The sequence below is a fragment of the Peromyscus californicus genome, unplaced genomic scaffold (assembly GCF_007827085.1).
Source record: "Peromyscus californicus insignis strain IS unplaced genomic scaffold, ASM782708v3 Scaffold_4__1_contigs__length_199733344, whole genome shotgun sequence".
Taxonomy (NCBI): domain Eukaryota; kingdom Metazoa; phylum Chordata; class Mammalia; order Rodentia; family Cricetidae; genus Peromyscus; species Peromyscus californicus.
The window spans coordinates 67623135-67646405 of record NW_026294562.1 but is presented as its reverse complement, the minus strand read 5'-3'; the positions used below and the strand labels follow the sequence as shown (position 1 = coordinate 67646405).

Sequence of the window (23271 nt, the reverse complement as noted above, 5' to 3'; positions counted from 1 at the left end):
GCTACCCAGAAACATTCTGTTCAAGTCCTCATCTCTTTGCAGGTGTGCCATGGAGCCCTTCTGTCCACTCCTATTGGCAAGTTTTAGCTTGTCACTCGCCAGAGCTGGTAAAGGCAACGACACCACCCCAGCAGAGAGCAATTGGACCAGCACAACCGCAGGTAAGGGCCCCTGCCCTGACCCCAGCCGCCTCACACACTGCCCGAGTACCCAGGACTGCTGGGGAAGAGAGTCCAGTGAATCTTCCAGTGTTACCAACTAGGAAGCTGGGTGTGTACCTATGACCAGAGCCATCTAAGTGTGTTCAAGGAGGCTGTCCCACCTGGCTGAGGGGGCCCTCAGCCTTGGTGGAAGAACGAGAGAATGGGAAAATCCAAAAGGGGCCGTCAAGATGACCCAGGGGCAAAGCACCTGCTGTCAGGCCTGATACCCTGAGTTCCATCCCTGGCACCCACACAGTGGAAGGGAGAAAACTGACTCCTGCAGGTTGCCCTCTGACCTCTACACATAGACACTCACAATTAATTAGTTTAACAATAAATTCTGAAAAGTCTAACTGTAGAGCCTTGTTAGGACCAACTGTTACCAAACACTGACCAGTGGGTTGGGCAAATGTGCATATTGGGTTGATGGTTTATTGTGTAACTTTTCCTGAAGACACATGAACAAACATCTGTTTACCCAAGAGAGGACACCCATCATTGACCGAAGAAATGACTGCACCCATGTCTACCCTGACATGGTAATTTCTTGGGGTTCCATACAGAAGCATGTGTGACTCAGAGGCAGCTGCTTCACTGGAAAACCCACTCCAGCCTGGGTAACAGCTCACGAAAAGCTGCATCATTACAGCTTCCTGTGCAGTTTGTAGGCAGCGCCACTGAAGAGTCTCTGCACCCCTGGCAATTTGTCTATAGCTTGTAAAACCTCAGGAAAGGGCCTCATGGGTCTTACAGCTTTCTTAACGTTTTGTGAGCTTCCAACTCCGCCTCATGAGAATATGTTTTAACCTTGAGGAAATAGCCACACAACAGGCCTAATAATGGTGACTAAGAAATTACCGTTCTAATATGCTGTAGTATTGGTATGTGGTGAGGTTTCTCTCTTTTAAAAAAAAAAAAAATTCATTATTTTTAGAGGTGCATGAGGAGCATTTGTGGGTATGTTGTGACTTCCAGGAGATGGAGTTGGAATGGACAGGGCTGCCTTGTCCCCATGAGAAAGTTAGGACAGATACACTCCAGGGCAGGGATGGGGGGTTTTGTTAGTCTAGCCCCTCACTTTGTAGTTTAGAGGACAAAGAGGAGGAAAAAGCATACTGGTGTCCATGTGACATCAAGGAGAAAGCTCAGGGACATTCCCAGTGACACAAGGTAGACACAGAGACCAGATGAGGTAGGCCAAGGTAGGACTCCACTGAGAGGAAATATCCAGGACCTGAAAAACATGGGCAGGGAGAGTAGTGAGCAGTCGTCGGCACCAAGGATGAGGACAGGAGGGTTCTTACTGGAGACAGAGAAATACTGCAATAAAAGTGTTATCACAGCCAGAGCTTATTCACCATACATTAAAAACAGGTGCGTTTTCTAATATGTAAATTCATCTCAATTAAATGAGTAAATATTGTGTAAAGCCAAAGTGAGGAAGAGGATAAAGAAAGGGAGAGAAAAAAACAAGAGTGGGTCTTCTTAACTCTCACTGCCTGGGTTCCATTCCATCTCAGTCACTTGTGAGCTGAGCCACCTGGAGGGACTTTCTGAACCCCTCTGTACTCCCTGCCCCAACTCATGAGGTCCAGGTAGTGGCAGCCCCGGCTCTTGGTTGGCAGTGCAGTGAGTATTCCAGAGCCAAGCAAGCTGGACAGTCTTCAGAACACAGCAGCACTCCCCGGCATTGGCTTTGGCTGTCTGTGGTCAACAGGGAGCGAGCTCCGGACTCAGCTGCTGTTTCAATCCCCAACTCCCTCAGTGTGTGTGTGTGTGTGTGTGTGTGTGTGTGTGTGTGTGTGTGTGTGTGTGTGTGTTTAATGGCTTGTGCTGCACACAGGGGGAGCTAGGCTCGGGGCAGATGGGTGAGATCAGGATGAAGAGTTAGTTGACAGGGACTCCTGGCAGTGTGCCTTGGTGGTAAAGTCAAAATGAACCTGCAGTACCAAAGGCTAGCCCCTGTCTCTGCACCTGCCTCATGCCCATCCCTCACTACATACTTGCTCCATTCCTGATAGGGTGAGGCCTATCCACGCTGGGGCAGACCATCTGCTTTACTCAGTCTATGGATTCCAGTGTTAATCTCATTCAAAACTCCCCTATGACGGTTGTCTCTAAATGTCTTGGCAACCATGCCCCGATCAAGTTTACACATGGAATTCAGCATCGTGCTTGGTCCTTGCAAGGCTTAAGGAAGACCCAGATTGTCAATATCCTTACAGAAACAGTTTTTAGAAAAAGTCAGTGGAAGTTGGTGCCATCCCCGTGGGTCAGCTTTCACCCCACTCAAGGGCTTTGCAGGGTTTCCTGACCCTAGATAATATCCTCCAGAGACAGTGACCGCCCTCGGGGGAGGAAAGTGCCGCTGTCCAGTGGAGGCGAGCACCTGACTGAGAGCACTCTGGCTAAACTGTCTTCCTCCTTGCCCTGATACCCCAGGGGAAACCCTCAGCCACAGAAAAAACAACCCAGAAACGGCAGCGCATGCCTCTCTGCAGGTGACTTTCCACAGGCAGGTCCTCAACAGTGTCCTGCAGCCTAGGACATCCCAGGCCTGCCCCAAGGACCGTGACCTTCACAAACATTCACTGAAGTCTTCCAACCCACTTCCCTAACTTCCTTCACCAGCACGAATTAGCTGACTATTGAGGGACACCTGGAAAATTGTCAGCATGTCCCTGTGAACATCTTGAAGCCCTGAGGACAGAGCATGCATCTCCCCACAGTAGCGGTAGGAATTGTCAGAGTCCATGACAGCCCTACAGGTGGTACCTGACTCTCCCTCAGGGTGGCATCACAGTCCACGTCTAGGGCTTTCTGGTTCGTTTGAAAACAAGATTTATTGGTTCATAACATTGTCGTGGGCAGGAAGTGTTACTTTCAGGAAGCGAGGGCTATCACATGACCTCAGCACCCAGAACAGAAACAAATTCTGGTTAGGTCTCTTCCAGGCCTCGGCATGCTTAACAACATCTGTGGTCCCACTATCAGGAGCTACGTAGGCCTCAACTTACACGACAGCTCCTTTGTCCTGAAACTTGGGAGGGTATCCCGAGTGCTCTTTAAAAGATCTGGCCCCTGAAAAAGTAGGAAGTATCTCTTGAGGGTTAGCACGTTGCCAAAATGTGCCAGAACAACAGGAAATGGCTTCTTTTCATCACTGGCCAAAATGAATTCAATATTCATCGTGACGCATTTTCTTAGACAAAGAATTCATTATCAATATGTTAAAATTGTAAGGAAATGTTATCATTCATAATACATACAGGAAGAGTCCTGAAAATTAATATGTAAAAGAGCACAGTAGGAAAATAGATGGTGTTCTGGTTTGCTTTGCTACTGCTGTGATAAACACCATGACCAAAAGCACCCCATGGAGTCACATCCTGATCGTGGTCCATCATAAAGGGAAGTCAAGGCAGGAGCTCTAACAGGGACTAAACCAGAAAAACCAAGAAGGAACGCTGCTTACAGGCTCACTCACTGGCCCATGCTCAAGACCCCCCCCGACTTAGGGATGGTGCTACCTACAGTGGTCTGAGGTCTCCTATGTCAACTGATAATGAATAAAATGCCCCACTGACATGACCATGCACCCATGTGAATCAGGCAATCCTTCAGATGATTCTGGGCTGTGTCACGTTGACAGCTGAAGATATCAGGAGATGTCAAACACAGCCAGGGAAAAATCAGAGTATCTAATTAATTCCATTTTAATCATCATGCAAAGGAGCCAAACTCTCTGGAAATTAGAGAAAATCGAGCTAAAATGTTACTGTGTTTTTTCCTGACTAGAAGTGGAAGGATCATTAGTGTCCAGGAGAAAGTGGCTCCCTCATCAACCCCCGGTGAGCATGGATGTCAGATGCTTTGGGAGACCATCTGAAATTTCCCATTGTTGTTTGATAACGTGTGTAGTGGACACAAGGTCCACTTTTAGGAGATGCCATACAGAAACCTTGGTGAGATAAAGTGTACAAGGTAGGTGCCAGAGAGAGGGCTCAGTGTTTAAGAGCACTTGTTGCTCTTCCGGAGGACCCAAGTTCAGTTCCCAGCACCCACATGGCCCTTTACAACTGACTGAAACTTCAGCTCCAAGAGATCAGACACCCTATTCTGGCCTATACAAGCACTTGCACACATGTGGTCCAAACACACAAAGACAGACACACGTGCATGCACATGGGGAATAGCCTCAAATCCCCATGCAGTCTGGGCCCATCCAAAGTGCAGGACTGCAAGCAGCCAGGACACAGAATGAAGAGGCTCGCCCAGTGTGGCAGCTCTCCAGGGTCAATGAGAGAGGTGAACTGGGGACCTGTTCAGAGCATGTTTCATCTGGTTGCTTCATACATACAGCATTAGTGTTAGGATGTGTCATCAAGCGGGTGATTCTGCACAATCAGTAGTTTGGGGTTTTTCCTTCCTGAACAATTCATAAAATAACAGTACTTCCTGCAACCCGTGCGACCTTGGATGACAAGAGGGAGTAGTGAGTCTATTTATTTACCAAACCTGCATGTTTATGAATGGAGCTTCTTGGGAGAAAATGTAGAGGAAGATGCATTCAGAACTTCACGTCAGGGAAACAAAGCAGTTGGCATGTTCACTCTGTCCACGCTACTTTATCACAGGCCTATGGCCCATGAAGCTTTGTGGATTCGAACCAAGAAAGTTCTCCAGTCCAGTCCTCCAGGGGCTGTGTTGTCGCTTCCCAGAGCATGACTGCTCACTATGCTCTCTGTCCTTCCTTCCCTCCTCTTCCTGCTTTACTCCAATTCTGCCTCCCCATGGGGACCCTTTAGAGATGTGGGATACCCCTCAGTGGAGGAGTACTATCTGTTGCAGATTGGTTCAGAACTCCACAGGGTCTGGAAAGAGCTCCCTGCAGCTGGCCCATGCCCCTCTGCATGGGTCCCTCTCAACAGCAGATGAGTCACTGGGGGAACCTGTGTCCAGAGTGAAAAGCTCCAGGCCCCACCTTACACACAAACCATTGTCTTTCCAGGGTCAGGACCAGATGATATACTCTTGCCGGTGTGCCTATGCCTAAAATCTACGTGAGCACACATTTGCTCACTCACATACTGTTGGGAAACCCGATGGCACTTTAGGGGAAAGGCTGAACCATCTAGAGAGACCCAGAGTCAGTGTGAATAGAAAGCAGAATGTGACTATGGGATATCCTCTGGGAGGACCTCATGCCACCCTGGATGGAACACCACTGGGGCAGAGGGGACACTGCCCTAGAATGTACAAGGGTTTATTTTCTGACCCATGTTGTTTATCAAAGTTAAGTTGAAATCTAACCAACAACTTCATACTGACCAACAACTTCAAAAATTTTTACATGAAGTATGGGTTTCTTCCTTTGCAATATTTGAGGCAAGAATTAGTCTGGACTCATCTTCCCATGGACTCTTGACACCCTGTAGCCAGAACAAGCCCCGCATGCTTCCCTGTGTTCCATACCAACTGTCCTGGCTTTGAATCTTCCTGCTGCCCGTGGAAAGTCTGTGGAGTTCTGGTCCCAACCTCCTGCCTTCCTGGACAAACATCATTCGAAGTCACAGAAACCAATTTGAGTCACCTGTTCTGCCTGGTGCGACAACCTATCTATGCTTTGGGTCATCCAGCCCATGCCTTGTGGGATTCCCGTGTCTGTTATCGCAGCCTGTACTCCAAGAACATGGACATGGAGGCTGGCCCCCCAAATCTTTGACAAGGCCCGGGGGAGGATTGGCAGGGCCCACAGGCCCACTCTGTCTATGACAGAGTGGACCTCGAGGCCAGCCAGTTTTGTAACGGCTCCTGCAGAGCAGAGGCTGAGCCAGAGGCTGACCTCTGGGCAATGCAGAAGTGGGCAGTTTCACCATGGTGACACACCGAGAAAAGATAGTGAGCATTCTTGGAAAAGAAGGAGGCAACCCACGCTTTCTAATGGCCTTTGACCCACAGTGGACGGAGTTGAACCAGGGTATCCTGAGCAGTGGGACTCCCTGTCACTGGCTCAGCTCTGCCCCTCAGTCCCAGGCAGCTCTCAGGAGGCCCAGGCTAGAACTTGCTCCAGGCCCTAGCCCAGGTATAGCACTCTCTGGAGTCACAGACAGAAAGCCGTGGGTGTTCCTGAAGGGACCCAGCTGGGCAATGGGCTGGTTCGGACTGGAGGGAGGGACAAATATTTCTAGCCATTAAGCCTAATACAAACCTGGCCTTGTTCCTCTGGGACAGGCAGGGCCACAGGTGGCAGGCTGTGGGTCACAGCCTCTAGATTACATGCACAGGGGTGGGGAGACAATGACCAGATTTCAAACTCCTTCCTGGATCCCCGAGCTTCAAGAGACTAGGCTGGCCCATGGGAGGAAGGACGTGAACCCCCCAACACACACTCAGCTTGGGAACAATATTTGGCGCTTCTGGAACTCAAGAGGATGGAAATGTAGCTAATGACCTCCAGGGCCTTTCTATAGGGGACATGCTTAGTCCTGGCGGCATGTGATCCTCAACTCCAGAACAGAGCCCTCTGGACCAGTTCAAGAGAAGAGCCAATCTGGTTAACTGGAGGAGCGGGCTTCTGATGGAGTCCTTCGGGTGGGAACTTTGTGGAGATAAGAGAGCACCCTAACAGGCTGAGAGGGTGGGTGAGGTGATGATCACAAGGTGACCAAAGCCAAGGGGGAAAGCCAGGGATACATGGCTCTCTGAGGAAGGTGGACCTGGTAGGTGCACAGGATGGACTAGCAAGGGTGATTCCTGAAGGCCAGTGATCTCTGCACTCCTCTCATTGTGACAGGGAGTTCAGAACCCTGAAAAGCCAGCCCACAGTGTATCTGTTCCTCAAGAACTGTACCCAACCTTTGGGCCAGCCTGTCCCTTTTTATACCTGGTGTTCCTGCCCCAACTGGGCTGAGGGGCAGGATCCCTGAGGGGGATCCACCTTCTTCCACCTCCTCATTGTGGAGAAGGGCTGGGTCAGAGGTGCTCAGAGAAATAGCTGACTAGCAGCTTGCATTGGGGTACAGGAAGTTCACCCTTTATCAGGGACCTCGGACAAGTCACACCATCACACTCCTCTGTCCCAAAATCTGATGGGAGATCATTTGCAAACTGTACCGTGTGATGTGCTGTGGGACTCCTTCCTCACCCTGCCCAGGATCCTGATGGGGGCCCTCTATCTTCTACCATCCACCCACCCACAGGCCCTCCGGACCCCAGTACCTCCCAGCCGCTGCTCACCTGGCTGTTGCTGCCTCTGCTCCTCCTCCTGCTCCTCCTGGCAGCCTACTACTTCAGGTAGGAGTGTCCCCAGACGCTGACGTGCCCTACCCATCTCCTATGAGGAAATGAGTGTGCTGGAGGCTGGGGGTGTGGGCCCAAACAGCTCAGACACGAGCCGGCCGGCCTGAGCTGCACAAGGCTCAGCCATGAGCAACAGAAAGAGTTTTTCCCGGCTTACCTGGTGGGTATCACCGCACTCAGGGCTTGGGGGTTCCTGCTGTGCCGAGACCTAACACATCTTATACCTCTAAGGTTCAGGAAGCAGAGGAAAGCCGTGGTCAGCAGCAACGACAAGAAGATGCCCAACGGGATCCTAGAAGAGCAAGGTATTGTACCCCGGGTCTCAGTACTGACACTGAAAAGGACGGGCGTTCACAGCCCTGTCTGGCTGTCCCGTAAGCTTTCCTGTTTCTCCAGCTCCTCCTGGGTTGGTGCTACCGCTTCCTAGTAACTTAGAATTTCTCTATGTTTCGGAACTTGGTGTCAGAGGTCATTTTCCCTGCAAAGGAGAGCGGATGTCTGAGACATTTCAGTTTGTGGGTTTTGGTTGCCTTTTTTTTTTTTTTTTTTTTTTTTAAAAAAAGAGACCACTCATATCCTGTCAGCTTAGCAGGGCTTTGCTGTCTAACATTTCCCATTGAGGCCTTTGAAATCACCCTGTGATAAGGCTCTCACTTGTGAAGAGAAGTGTTCAGTTGACGCTGTACTACCTCGGGATCGAGCTGGCAGGGCCACTGCTCTGCCGAAGCTGCTCACTCTTTTTTGAAGGAGCATCAGTTAGGGGACATGCCTAACTGAGATTCCAGCTGTGTCCTGACTTGTAAATGCTGCTTACAAAAGCTTGTTTTTCTTTCTGTGTTTCAATGGGAGGCACAGTGAAGGTTTTAGACACACAGGTTCTAGCTGAGTGGGGGTGGCACAGGCTTGAAATCTCAGCATTTGGAGGCACCTGCTGAGGCAGAAGCATCACAGGTTCAAGGCCAGCCTGAGCTACAGAACAAGATCTTGCTCCAAACGACCAAGGGATCTGGGGCTGTAGCTCAGTGGCACAGTACTTAGCCAGCATATGCAAAATCTGTGGTACAATCCCAGTGTGACAACTAAAAACCCCAAACCCTGGTTTGTACCAGTGGCTTCAGCTTTGTCCTAACTTCCTACAGAGCTGTGCCTGGCTGGAGGTAACATGCATGTCATCAGAACTCAAGTGAAACTTTAGAACTCACTCAAGGTAGTGAAGGGGCTAATGCAACCCCCAGAGCTGGGGGGAATGTGAGCAACAGAGGACTCCACTGAGCTGTAGCATTACAGGACTTGGGGGACCTGCACTCCTGAGCAGACCATCATATGGCCCAGTGCACCTCCATGCTCCATCCTGCTCTGCTCCCTTTCCTGCACAACCCAGAAGCCAGTGCAGAGGGAGGGGTGTGGCTGGCAGGGCACAGACGCCCACAGGCTTCTTCTACCAGCCCACCTGGCTGAAGCCAAAGGCTGCCTTGGAGCAAAGTCCGTGGCATAGACTCAGTGAACTCTGCAAATGGGACAGGGTGACAGCTGGCTTATTCTACTGACTTTATCAATGTCAGCTCTCTCCCTGTGAAGAGAAACGCCAATCCCTAACACTGCTTACACCTCATTCTGAGCTTGTGTGTGTGTGACTTGTCCAAACCCCTCAACCCACAGCCCACCCTCTCCTTGGCAATGCCCTCCTCTCCTGCCTCAAAGACAGTTGGTCTCTCTGCATTGTAAGGTATGGGATTTGAGGAAGCCTGCGTGTTGCCAAGAAGAGAAGGCTGCAAGACAGAGATCCTGGCAGATTCCCATCCGTTCTGAGCTTAGACCCAGAGCCCTGTGATTCCCCTTCTCTGGTCCCAAACCTGGACCTTGAAGCATGGAGCTGCAGTGACCCTTTTGTAGGACCATAGGCTAGAAGGAAGGGTGAGCTAGCGAGCAAGATCACGAGTGCAATGTCTGTGATGGACAGGCATGCTGCCATCACTTGCTGAAAATAGGGTGTGTTGGGAAGCAGATGTTTGATTCAGTGGCTCAGGGCTGGGCTAGCCCCAGGGTGCTCGATTTGAGAGTACTGCTCCCCTCCCACTATACAGATCCATCAGGAATGCTGTCCGACCGTCTAAGGAATGAGTCACCCGTGGGCAATGGGACTAAGTGGCTTCTCTGTGTCTCCTGACCCTACAGAGCAGCAGCGAGTGATGCTGCTGAGCAGGTCCCCGTCAGGTCCCAAGAAGTACTTCCCCATCCCAGTGGAGCAACTGGAGGAGGAGATCCGTGTGAGATCAGCAGATGACTGCAAACGCTTCCGCGAGGAGTTCAATGTGAGTCCACCGGGTCTCAGGGACCTTGTGCCGACTGGGACGCTGCTCAGAAGTGGGGTCTGGAGAGCCGGGGCCCTAGTGCTGCGCCCTTCACTAGTGCTCACTGCTCCTTGTGAAGTGAGATGGTTGAGTCTGATGCTCCTGGGGGTTGCTGCCAGCTCAGTTCCTGGGCACCATGTGTAACGCCAGTTGTGATAGACACACCGTTCTACCACGTGCTGCCTGGTGCAGGTGGCAGTTCCACACGGAAGGTTGCAGACAGCCCCCGCCCCCCCACCAAGCATCTTGTCATGGTCCCCAGGAGGTCCAGCTTCTAATCAGATCAGCAGCTGTCCCTCTGAGCCATCATTACGGCAGCGTTCAGCAGTGACGGAGACTGTCTGCAGGGGACGCTAGCTCACGTTGAGTGTGTACGAGTTTCTGTTGTTTGTGATGAATCACTCCCACAACCTCAGAGGAGAAGTGGCTCACTGAGACGTGCCCCGGCCTCCTGACAGTCCCCATAGCCATTCTCAGAACTCTCAACTTAAGACACAGGGCAGATTAGTCACCCCACCCCTCGAGTTGTCCGTTTCCTATTTTTAAATTTAATTTATGTGTACGTGTGAGTGCCTCACATACATACGTGCACCACACACATACAGTGCCAGAAGAGGCCATCAGATCCCCTGGAAGTGGAGTTACCGGTGGTCGTCAGCCACCAAGGAGGCCCTGAGAATGGAACCCAGGACCTCTACAAGAACAGAAAGTGCTCTTAACCTCTCAGCTCTCATTCCAGCCTCCAAGTTGTTGATTTTTTTAAATGTCTGTCATATGGGTAGGCATGAAGCATTGTTTTAGATACACGGTTTCCGTATGGTTGGTGTTTTGAAGTGTTTGGTTCAAATCTTCACCCTGTGTGCAGGGCTGGGAGCTGAACGTTGGGCCTGAGCAAGAGTGGGTGTCCATGGATGGTTGCCTTGGCCGGTCTCTGTCTCTGTCACATCAGTTGCTCTACTCCAGGTCCCTTCCACCACCAGCAAATGGTACCTGGGGATGGAGACCCTCTGACAACACCAGTGTGAGCCCCAGAGGGCGAGCTTTTTAAACAGCGCAGTGTGGTTGTTTCTAGAGGTGTGTGGACTGTGAGGACACGGCAAGGCGCTGGTGCATTTAACCACACTTCACTGACTTTTCAACATTACACCCGCCCCTTGTCTTGCTTCCCTTTTTATCACTGCCAAGCGGGCTTTCCTCTTTTTTTTTTTTTTTTTTTTTTTTTAATTAGGTCATACTGAGAGAGAGCACCGAGCACTCCTGTTCTGAAAATTTACAACTTAGCAGCAGAAGTTAATTCTCCATTTTCAAAATAGCTGTCCCTTGCACTGCTGGTAGAAGCTTGTCCCGCCCTGCTTGTCCCACTTCCTCTTCCACTTCTGCAGTCACGTGTGGGGTGCCAGTAACCCTACTGTTCGTGGAGGGTCTCGGAGGAGGCCAGGAGCAGAACGAGGCAGCGGAGGGACTCGGCTCAGGGGCAGAACTCAAGAGGACACAAAAAGCGCAGTAGCCGAGACATGCGGTGGCTTCCCGGCTTATTTAAAATATCAAACCAAGGAAAGTGATGGTGGATGAAACAGCTTGAGCACAATCCAGAGAGAACAACGTCAGTGTGCTTCCCTGTGGCCAGGGGCTCCGATCTGGGCCGTGTCATGCAGTTACAGATCCTACCATTATTTAAGAATTTGATGTTTCCATCATTATGAATTTTGAGCATTAAATTAGCTGTTTAGAAAAGATGTTTCTAAGCTGGTAAGACGGCTCAGCAGGCAGAGGGACTCGCCACCAAGCCTGGCAACCTGAGTTCAATCCCCTGAAACCCACCTGGTGGAGGGAGAGAACTGATCTGTGAAAAGTGTCTTCTGACCTTCACATTCATGCCATGGCGTGTGTGTGTGTGTGTGTGTGTGTGTGTGTGTGTGTGTGTGTGTGTGTGTGCGCGCACGCAGGCATGCCCTCACAAACACATACGTGTAATCTCAAAATTGTAAGAAGAAAGCCTGTGATAGAAAAGAAGTTGCCTCCGAGGCTTGCTTCTGCTGATTCTTGGCTTTTTCTGGAGCCTTGTAAATATTGTACCCCAAACAAGTTCTTCCCTCACCTGTCGCTCCCAGCCTGCCTCTCTGTAGCCCTCAGCTGTGCAGAGTCTCCCTGCCTGGCAACGGGCAGCTAGAGATACAGTTGTGGCGTAGAGCGTACACAGCCTGGCTCATCACTCCAGTGAGGAACTGACCCCGTCCAAGGCCACACTCCTGCAGCGTCTCTCTGCTGCCCAGATCAGCCACTCCGGTTCTCAGAGAACACATTTGGTTCTCAGAGAACACATTTAAGTTCTGTTTTCCTACCCCTCCCTTTCTCTGGTCTGATGGCCCCTTCCAAAGGTCCTGGGAGGGATCTGGGTAAGTCTCAACGTGTGTTTAGACATCCCTGTACTGTCAAGCCCACGTTCACTCTCAGGTGACTGTGAACTTGAGGCTAAGAAGGGGTTTGGCCTCGGATCATCAGTACTGTGGGATGAATGGCTGGAACTGGCTTGAGTACTCATCCTGGCCTGGAAGACTTGGCAAGTTTTCTTCACCTCTGCCTCAGTTTCCTTATCTGTGAAGTAGGATTTTCCCTGCCCTGTGGGACTGGGATAACACATAAAGAGAGAAGTAACAGGTAACACACGGATGAGATGCTATCTGCTAGCTCCGCCTGGAGAGGGCGCATCTCTATCCTGTTTCCAGTTCCTGAATTCGGTAGAAAAGGAGGCCCCTGTGCAGTGAGAAGCCCTCTCTCGTGAGCATCTTCTCCAGCTTTGTCCCAGCAAGCTGTGTCAAGCCACAGGCCTGGGACCTATGCTATGGCAAACACGGCAGAAATACATACAAAGGGAGGGCTTTTTATTTTTGTTTTTGTTTTTTTCTTGTATGTAGAAGTCCCAGCATAATCACAAACCAGAGCTGTCCTCTGGTGTTGATAGAACAAACCAGACCTCCTACAGAATGCACACAGAGTCGCGGCAGGCTAACCATCTCCAGGCACTCTTACTTCCCTGGGACTACCAAGCAGCTGAGAACCCCGAGGTCCTGGGTAGCCTGACAGCAGGAAAGCGTCCTGGGCCCAGTCTGTGCAGGGGGCTACTCAGCTTGCTCGGATCTGGAGGACACAGAGAACTTTGCCAAGTTCTGCCCACCTCCCCTCATCCTGTCCTCCAGAACCCTGGGGGGACAGGGTGTACCACCTCATCTCTATGCCCCACCTCTCAGGGCCACACAGCTATGGAAGTGGTGATCAGAGCCTGATTCCTCTTTCTGCTCAGGCTTCCTGGGCATTGCAGCTACTTCATCTTCCTTGGTTTAATCCAGTATGTTGTTTTTAGTAGGCTTTATTTTTAGAGCAGTTTCAAGTACACAGAAAAATTACATACACACTGCAGAGTTCTTGTGTACTCCGTCTCTCCATAGAGCAGGTTCCTCTGCCATAGGCCCGCTGCAGGGCAGTGCTCCATTTGTTACAATTAATAATCGCCCTTGGCAGTGTCGTCACTGAGCTCCTAGGATCGGCTCAGACTGTGGGGTTTGCCAGCTGCACGGTTTCGTGTGCCACTGTGACTGGTTTTTGTGTTCAGGGCTAAAACCTTTTGAGAAGGCCTAAGGATGTCATCACAAATTCAGTGTCCAGTGCGGGCCAAGGAGGTAGTGTCAAGCCAGCTCTGGTAGTGAATCAAAACTCAAGGAACGTGAGTGTACAGAACTGGGGACAAAGTGGAGAACTCCTCATTAGCATTGCTAGAATGACCTCTGACTGGTCCCTCCACACTGGCATAGGCAAAGCCTCTGCCTGTGGCTATAAGGTGTGGTGGCCCCAGAGCAGAGGAGAGGGGGTGTCCTACAGCATCCTGATGTAAGCCCTTGGGGAGAACTGAGTTGGCCACTGAAGAAGTTCCTGCCTGCTAGAGGGAGGTTAGGGCCCTGACCCAAATGAGAGCAATCCCAGGACGTCATGGCTATCATCTGAGGCTGCTCTATGAAGCCAGACCCCAACTCCCGGGGACCTGGAGTGGGACACAGAAAACAGGAAAGCTCACATGTTTCTCCATGCATGAGTAAGGGAATCCCTCCAGGGCTGACTACCAGGGTCTACCTCTTCAGCCAAATGATGCTGAACATATGTCCAACCACTCGTCCTTGGGTCTGGTTCCATGTTATCAGATCTTAGGCTAGTTGTGAGGGGAGGCAGAAGAGCCACACATTTTCTCTGTGCCTGATCCATCACACTCAGTAAGTAGTAACACTTCTTCCTTGGAGCCCAGAGGTCCAGCCGGAGTCAGGTTTAATGTTGAAGGGCATGATTTGAAGTACACAGTGCTCTTTACCCTAGCTCATCTGAATATGACGAGGAACCCGGAAGCAAGCAAGAGGCGAACAACTGGAGGCAAGCAAAAATCAGAGGCAGGGCGACTTTGGTGGTAGAAGGAACTAGAAACCCACGTGTCCACTTAACTCCCAGAGATGGCACTTCTTAGTGTTAGCATGCTTGCAAAGTGAAACTTCCGTTTCACACTGACACCCCTCAACTGGGGTACAGCGGTCATTAAGGTGGTGCATCTTGAGCCTCTAAGAGCCCCAAACTCCTAGCTGCTGATTCTGTGCCCTGGGGGTGGAGGCTGGGAGAATCAGCACTTCCAGGGAGCTTCTGGACCTGCCCCTGCTGACGTGACCCAATCCACAGAGACATCTGAGTCCTAAGTATGGCGAGGGCTGTGACTACAGTCACTTCCAGAGTCCTGCTCCTTCTCTCCCACAGCCAAGGCCAGGGTCTCAGCACCTTCTTCTTGGTAGTCTTTGCCCCTCTTTCTCCTGCATCAGAACTCCTTTGGGATCGGTTTGCCTGTACCCAAGGAGTCTCTTCCTGGGCTAAAACCTGTGTGGACTGGGGCATGATGGAATTGTGGTGTGAGTGAGTTCTTGACCTTACAAAGTTTAGGATATAACTCACTGTCTGCCCAGTGTCTAACGTGGGGCCTGAGGAGAGACAAGGATGATGGACAGACGGTAGTTTTAATGCCTGGGCTTGGTAGGGAAACTGATGGGGACCTGGGTTTAGATTCGTTAGTGTTCACTCTGTTCTCCATTTCTTCCAGTCATTGCCGTCTGGACATGTACAAGGAACCTTCGATCTAGCAAATAAAGAAGAAAACAGAGAAAAAAACAGATATCCCAACATTCTGCCCAGTAAGACTTCTTTATTGTTGGTGTTTATTGTTCTTTTTTGCGTGATCTGTGACATGCAGGTTACACTTGGCGCTGCTTTGCAGCCTGCCGGTGACCATGTGCTCAGTGCTCGTCCCAGGGAATCCAGGGCCACACTGTCTGAGGGCCTTTTTTCCCTACATGGGGCGTGGACATCTTTGTTGCTGTTGACCACTCTGGTTGCTAAGCATACAGGAAGCAAGCTGGGCAGGAATGCTCCTCACAGGCTTGGGCATCAAGGGGCAAGGCCTCTCCTGTCAGATCCACTCCTGGACACCAGTCTAGGCCTGTTGGTGGCCTTGAGCAGCACCTTCCTTCATATTCAGTGTTTTGAGACTACCAGGAACAAATCCCCAATGTGCTCTATGGTCCAGAACCAAAGGCCAAAATGATAGAATAAAAAGCCCACATGGGTTTGGCACCCTTGAGAGAAGGCTTAACAGATCTTATTCTAACCTCAGCAGCAAACAGTAACCATGAGCTGGGGAGTGTGGTTGCCAAGGAAGTGTCAAGCTAGGGTGCAGGCTGCTGTGGGCTGGGCCTCTCGTGACCTGCTGTAGCTGGCTGAGCCTAGTCCTGAGGTGCCTGTCTCACCTGCCAGGACAAACCCTGCGTGTTCTCAGCCGCCTTTTCAAAAGCTGGCCCAGGATGCCAAGTCTGCAGCCTTCCCATCCCCCCCCCCAACCACAGATTTACCCTTCAGGCCCACCCACGGAAGAGCAGCCTCAAACAGCTCCACAAAACTCAGACTTGCATCCTGAAGAGAGGCCTGCGGCTGGTGCCAGAGACCCTTGCTCTTGAGGAGTGCCTGGTGGAGTCAGGGAGCTGGCCACAGTCAGCTTGGGTGTGCTGTGTGTACATGGAGCTGTAACCTATCCAATATAAGACCTAGATTTCTAGAGCTTTCTAGAGGTAGCTCTTCCCCACTGCCCATGTACAAGGCTTTTAGTGATTTTTGTAAAGCCCACCACGATCCTCAGATCCAACTAAACCTAGAGTAATTAACTAATGGGCTTTAGTTTGTCAGAGTCAAGGGAGGAGGGGGTGGTTGTACAGCCAGGCTGTGAGGGTGGCTTGTCCCATATTTAGACTCTGAACATAGTGGCTTTACTGCTGGGTGGGGTGTAGAATCTAAGGAAGAGGGGACCCATACTGTGGGTCAGTCCAAGTTTAGACTCTGGACGCAGTGGCTTTACTGCTGGGTGGGTTGTGGAATCCAAGGAAAAGGGACATCCATGCTGTGGCTCAGTCCCAGGTTTAGACTCTGGATGCAGTGGCTTTACTGCTGGGTGGGTTGTGGAAGAGGGGGAACCTGTGCTGTGACTCATAGATCAAAGGAGAAAAAGGCAAAAGCAAGCGGGCGTCTGGGCTCTTCAGAGTGGTTTGCGTCAACTGAAGCTTGAGATATTCAAAGGTCAGTTTTGACTTCTAGTTTAATGCTTCACCATTCTTGATGAGTTTAATTTATGCCTCGGTTTGGCCCTCGTGTGTTTGGGGCATGAGGTATAGTTAGATCCTAGGATCATGGTGGGCTTTACAGAAATCATTTACAAACCTTGAGCACGGACAGTGGGCAAGAGCTATCTCCAGAAAGTGCTAGAATTCTCGTCTAGGATCATATATTGGACAGCTCCATGTACCTTAGAGCCCAGGACGTTCTGGTCATCTTACCTAGCTTTCACTCTTAATCATTAAACCTACTGCCCCCTAAAGTGAACGCTCACAATCTTAACCAGGAATGTTTCTGAGATAGAGGTGGCAGGTCATACCTGTAGTCCCAGCAGCCTCCAGGCTGAGGCAGGAAGCTCTCCATATCAAGGCCAGCCTGGGCTACATGGAAAGTGAGACCCTGTCTCAGAAAAGGAAAAAAAAAAAAAAAGAGGAGAGAAAAACAAGGATGCAGGGGGAGAACCAGGGAGAAAAGAAAAGAGAGAGAAGCAGACAGACAGACTGACTGGCTGACAGACAGGAGTGCTAGTTTCTGGTGAGAGCTCAAGGGAATGGAGAGGATGGCCAAGCTCCTGCAGCAGGCCCAGGTAGGGCACTCAGCTCACAGAGGGCTCATCCCAGAACAGGCTGGGTGCCTTCCCCAACTCTTCCTGCTGTGCACAAGGCTGGGTTGCGTCACAGAAGAAAATCAGCCTGCCCTCTCCCCACGTGAAAGCGTGGCCGCACTGTAACAGTCTGGTTCAATGTTTCCCATAAATTCCCCCGCTCCTGCCCCAGGGTGAGGGCCAACCTCTGTCCTACCCAGGAGTAACACTTGACTTGGGGTGTTGACAGCTGTCCAGGACTGTGGGTACGTGGTGTGTTCCGCAGGACTGGTGAGCTGTTCCTTGTTGGTTTGAGTTTCCTACGGCATGGAAACATCTTGCCTGCCAGGGACCAAGAGCGTCATCCTGGGTAAGGAGAGACGTGTCTGGCTATATGGAATTGTTGGTCTTGCTGGGGCAAGCAGTGAGCTGAATCTCATGGAGTCAGGTTAGGATTTGCAAGGTGGGATGGGGGGACCCAATGCTCACAGCTCCAGGTGCCTCCTACCTCTCTTAGCCCACCCCAAGCCAGGGCAGACTTGTAGTAGGTTCAAAGATGCCCCTGGGCTAAAGTGCAATGTTGGCCGTGACCTGAGAATCCCAAAGACAGAGTCAAGTGCTCTGAGTCCGGAGGCTAGACTCATGCCTGAGGGGACTCTCTCTGTAGCCAGCAACCTGATAGCCCTCTTCTGGAAGGATGCCACTGCTGGTAATTTTAGAAAGTGATGTTTTGACAGCAAAATGTGACTTTTCAGGATTAAGAAGCAGGAAGCTCTTAGAAGCTGTGAGAGTCTAAGTCTGCAGATGTTATTTTTTGTCCTGTGTTTCCGTAACTGTTCCACGGTGTAAGTCATTCTAAATTCTCGTGCTTCAGCCGGCATGACATATGCCGGGCCACAGCTGTTTCTACCCCGAGGCGCTGAGCCCCTGAGCAAGAGTGTCTAGAACTGTGGCTGTGGATTTAGGGTTTGTCATCCTGCCCAGCACGTGTGGGCTAGTAACTGTCCCCAGAGTTGTGCCACTACCCTCCGCCTGAAGTAGGACATAGTTCAGCAATGAAACTCCATCAGGGAGTCTGAGTTAACACACACAGACCAGCCAACAGCCTTCTGTGTAAAGTGGGCCACAGCCAAAGCCCAAGCTAGCCTGGAACTCTCAATCCTCCTGCCTCGGCCTCCTGAGTGCTGGGATTACAGTCCTTCCCACTTCAGCTACCTTTTTCACTACCTGCTGACACAGTGACAAAGTCTTTGTGGAAGAAAGGGCCATGAAGGAACCAGGGCCACAGCTCCCTGGTGTGCACATACATCACTGCAACACCATATGTATACCACACCATATATATATACCCATGCCATATATATACCACACCATATATATATATGATATATATATATCATATATATCATATATATACCACACCACATACACCACACAAATAGTCCACTAAAACATATCATACCACACACCTGACAATACACACAACATACACTACATATACATGGTACCATATACCACACATAATAAACTCACAATCAGCATGCCCTACCACACAACACATACTTATCACACTGAATTATACGTACATACCACATGTATATAACACACAATACCACAAAATACACACACCACACACACATAGCACATATAACTCACAACATACATACCCACCCTACCATACAATATCACCCTCATACCATACAACACATGTCATGTGTGTGTAACACATAACACACAGCACCACAAATATACATAAACACACACACACACACACACACACACACACACACACACACACACATCTCTGGCTGCCCTCCCACTCTGGAAAATACCCTGTTGAGCCAGCTAGACTCTCCACAGTCAATGGTCTAACTGTTCGAGCCCAGCTTCCCTCCAGTCCTGGGGCAGATGGTGAAGAATGGATACTGGAGTTCAGAGTCTCAAGCCCTTTACCCCGAAGTCCTCTGGAAAGCCTGAATGAAAAAACCTAGTTCTTCATTCTGAGGTCCTGCTGTGTGCACTGCAGTGGTTAACGTTTGGACCTGTGATGAGAACATGGTCATTTTGCTCCTGCTGTTCTGCCTGTGTGATCATGGGGCCACCTCTCCTCCTCCCTCCCCTGGCTGAGTCACAGGTGGACCATGCAGGGCTCAACAAGGCAGGGGTACCCTGCCCTGACCTCAAGAGGAGACCTGGTAACGTCCTTCCAGTGACTGGCACTTGGATATGAGACACCCTGGGCCCCTGTAGCTCCTGGTCCTAACCCTGTGGCGTTGTTTGCTTTTTCCAGATGATCATTCCAGAGTGATTTTGAGCCAAGTGGACGGGATCCCCTGCTCTGACTACATTAACGCTTCCTACATAGATGTGAGTTGACTGCCTTCCTTGCCCTTGGCCTGACATGAAGCCGATACTGGGTATTTAGGGACGGGGTCTGGAGTGTGATGTGTGGGTGCCTTTCTCTCTGATCCTGAGTATGTGTGTGGTCACCACCCTTCGGGCAGTTTGGTCACACTAGAGTGTGAGGCCATCATGTTTTCTCAGCTTGCCTCTTCACCAGAAGTCACAAAGATAACAGATCCAGGGGGATAATGACCACAGTGGACACTGGAGGTGTTCAGTCCAGTTCCTTATAGCGTTGACAAACTAGAACCAGCCAGATGCGTCTGACTAGACAAACCACAATAGGCCGCGGAATGAATTTAGGTTTCTTTGAAATTATCATGTAAGGTTTTAAATGTCTTACTTACAATACAAGGAAATAGAAGGATTTGTAGACAATACATGAGCCCAGTGAGAAATATAAACATACGTATTTCTGCTTGGGTGTGTGTAGGAAAACAAAACAAAACAAAACAAGAAAACAACAAAGAAGAATAGTGATGGCTGTAGGAAAACAGTACCTGTTATCTCTGAGGTTGCTGGTGGCTTTGGTTTTCATATTACCCTTCCTTGTTTTCTACATTCTCCGGGGCGAATCTTCCCTCCCCTTCTATGAGCAAAGTGGTCCCCTGGGCAAAGATTGTCCTGGATAATTACAGGTCTGACTTCATTTTTCTAGGGTTACAAAGAAAAGAACAAATTCATAGCTGCTCAAGGTAAGCAAGCTTTCGAGTTAGTTCATGTCTGCGCCGTATTTTTAGAAAGTCATTCGAATCTCTAACTGCCAGCAATACCAGAGATTCATATGGGTTTTTTTGTGTGTGTGCACCACTGTGTCGCCGTGTGTGACACCCATGCTGTGTGCCCCTCTGGGACTTCACGGCACACACAAGGGGCCTCTGGTTGCCCTTCTGCCACCCTGAGACTCACGTTCAGTAGGCAACTTTGACTTACTTCCTTTAGCTGTCTGAGCTCTTAAAGGCTCCTAGTTTGTGGGGAGAACAGGATGGAGGGGCTTTTAGATGAAGGTCATGGCCACCATGGCTCAGCCACAAAATCTGACCTTACCCTTGGACCTAGACCCACCCTGTGCTTAGAGAACCTTCTAGTCTGCCAGAGGCTGCCTTTCCAGGTTCAGCAACTCCCCAGGGGTCAGTGAAGCTAAACTAGACTTCCCTCCCCCTCCTCGACGGCCAGATTCCCTAGAAATAGAAGCCCTTGTTACACACAGGGGACCGTGCCCTCCATTAATGAGAGAAAAATCTGTCAAACGTTGGTGGAAACGTAAAAAAGGTCTGCGTTTCTGTCGTAAGTTCTGGCTTGCCGAGGAAGGATTTCTTTATCTCCCCGCCCCCTCCTCCTGAGCATAGAACTCTTAGCCTGAAGATCGCCAAATAGTTGTTATACCTGTAAGCACTGTGTCAAATTCAGACAGGAAATGGACAAAGGGCAGAGGAGTTTCTTCTTCCTGATCTCTGTAGCTTGAGTTTTCTTGCCTGGCCCACAGTCAGGACAAATCTCTCTCACCTGCCATTCCCACAGCAGCTCAGACCTGACCAAGTAAACACAGAGACTTATATTGGTTACAAACTGTATGGCCATGGCAGGCTTCTTGCTAACTGTTCTTACAGCTTAAATTAATCCATTTCCATTAATCTATACCTTGCCACATGGCTCATGGCTTACCAGCATCTTCACATGCTGTTTCTCATCATGGCGGCTGACAGTGTCTCTCTGACTCAGTCTTCCACTTCCCAGCTTTATTCTCCTCCTTGTCCCGCCTACAGTTCCTGCCTAGCCAATGGCCAATCAGTGCTTTATTTATTGACTAATCAGCAACACATTTGCCATACAGAACATCCCACAGCAGATCTCTCTCTCTCTCTCTCTTCCCTTCCCCCCTTCACACACACACACACACACACACACACACACACACACACACACACACTCACTCACTCACACATATCTGCATTCCAATTCATCTGAAGGACCCTGTGACTCTGAGGGACTCTGTTGTGGCTCCCAGCTACTATGACAAGCAAAGCAGAGATGGCCCTCAAATGTCCTCCCATGCCCCCCCCTTTCTTTTTGCCTGTGAGTCAACATAGCCACCCAGATTCTGCCTGCTACACAGCAAGCTTCCAGGTTGCAGGGCCTGTCTTGTGTCTGGGGAAGGTGTGAGCCTTCCAAGACTGAATTCATGGGGTGAGCTTAGGTGGCTCCTCCACGATGACCCTCCCCTCTGCACACAGGCCCTAAACAGGAGACAGTGAATGACTTCTGGAGGATGGTCTGGGAGCAGAAGTCAGCCACCATTGTCATGCTGACCAATCTGAAGGAAAGGAAGGAGGTAAGTTCCCCTGCTCTGACCCCTGTAGCCTTTCCTTGTGGCCTGGCACTCACCAGGGAGGCCCTGACCACTTCTTCTACCTGGACACCTCTCTTCTATTAGTTAGGGGTAAACAGCACCCAGACCTTCCAGCACCCCATCTTGAAGTCAGTTCTCCACACTTGTATACCTCACTGTCCTGCTCTAACATAAGGAATCATAGTTCCCTTCCTTGTATGAAGATTGTCTCGGGCACCCAGAGCTCTAATCCCACTGGAGAGGAACAGACTTTAGAGTGAAAGGTATTGGTGTGTTTTGCATGTGATGGACCTGGCTGCCAATGAATGCCATTGCCCAGGCCTTTCCTAGACTAGAGAAATGGTTGCCAATGACAGGCACATGGAAGGCGTGCCTGTACACCTGAATTTAAAGCATCAGCTAGGAACGGGAGGTACGGTTGCCTTGTCTCCTATCAAACAGACCCTGGTAGCATCTGCTGAGCTTGAGTCTCCATTCCCAGTGCCAGGAAATGGCTCAGATGCAGGCTGGAGGGGAGAGCACCAGAGCCCTGGGAGAGCACCAGAGCCCCGGGAGATCTGAAGCCCTGACAGACCTGTTGTTGGCACCGAACTCTTTTTCCAAGTGAAAGGGGAATTGGAAGCCTGAGGGGTGCTTCCTCAGGTGGGGAGACCCAGCTAGTAGACTGTGCTTCTAGCATGTTCCAGCATGAAGGCCCAGCTTGGCAGAAGGCATCTGCCTGCTGGGTCGCCACACAAGGCTCTCTGCACGGGTGGCACTAGCCTGGTCCTCACGGTACCCCATGTGCTGAGGACATGGGCAGGGCCTACAGGGTTTGGGTAGAACACCCAGTCTTGGAGTGCACAGGAGACAAAGATTGGACTGATAGACAGAATAGGCACAAAGTGCTCCTGTCCCCGGGGCACCTGACTGGTGGGCTCCGTGCCCAGCAGCACGGGGAAAAAACGTCCAGTGTCCATTTCTGGTTTTCTCGTCATCAGGGAGAAAACAGTGGGAACAGAGTGGGGATTGCTGCTTCTTACTTCCTTCATGACTCCTACCCTTGTTGTCCTTTGTTGCCAATGGAAAGAGCCACAGGAGGAAAACAGAGCTCTCACCATAGATTTCCTGCCCTGTGAGGAGGGACCCCCCTCCTGTAGACAGGGAAACTGACCCTCATCGGAGTCCTCGCATCTCTGTGACCCACTGCCCACAGAGACCAGGTCTTCCAAGGACTGCTTCTCCCAAAGGTCACCACTGTAGCCCTAAGCAGAGGCAGAGGACCTCTGTCCGCCTGCGTCCTGGGTGGTGTCATCCATCTCAGTCTCCCGTAGACCCTCCTGCTGTGCTTTTCTGGCCTTGTGACTCAGGGCTGCCTGCCGGTTCTCTCATTTCCCACTACCTCAGATGGAGTCG

The 23271-nt window shown here is 50.6% G+C and overlaps 1 protein-coding gene across 1 annotated transcript in view; it reads left to right on the top strand.

The window, feature by feature from the left end:
• Ptpre (protein tyrosine phosphatase receptor type E) overlaps positions 1 to 23271 on the top strand; it is a 151497-nt gene that overhangs the window by 107842 nt on the left and 20384 nt on the right. Inside the window, exons 3-10 of the mRNA XM_052762233.1 lie at positions 43 to 161; positions 7406 to 7499; positions 7737 to 7810; positions 9681 to 9817; positions 14982 to 15072; positions 19414 to 19490; positions 20185 to 20221; positions 21761 to 21858. Coding sequence (XP_052618193.1) covers positions 50 to 161; positions 7406 to 7499; positions 7737 to 7810; positions 9681 to 9817; positions 14982 to 15072; positions 19414 to 19490; positions 20185 to 20221; positions 21761 to 21858 — 720 coding nt within the window. The 5' untranslated portion in view covers positions 43 to 49. The remainder of the gene's footprint in view (positions 1 to 42; positions 162 to 7405; positions 7500 to 7736; positions 7811 to 9680; positions 9818 to 14981; positions 15073 to 19413; positions 19491 to 20184; positions 20222 to 21760; positions 21859 to 23271) is intronic.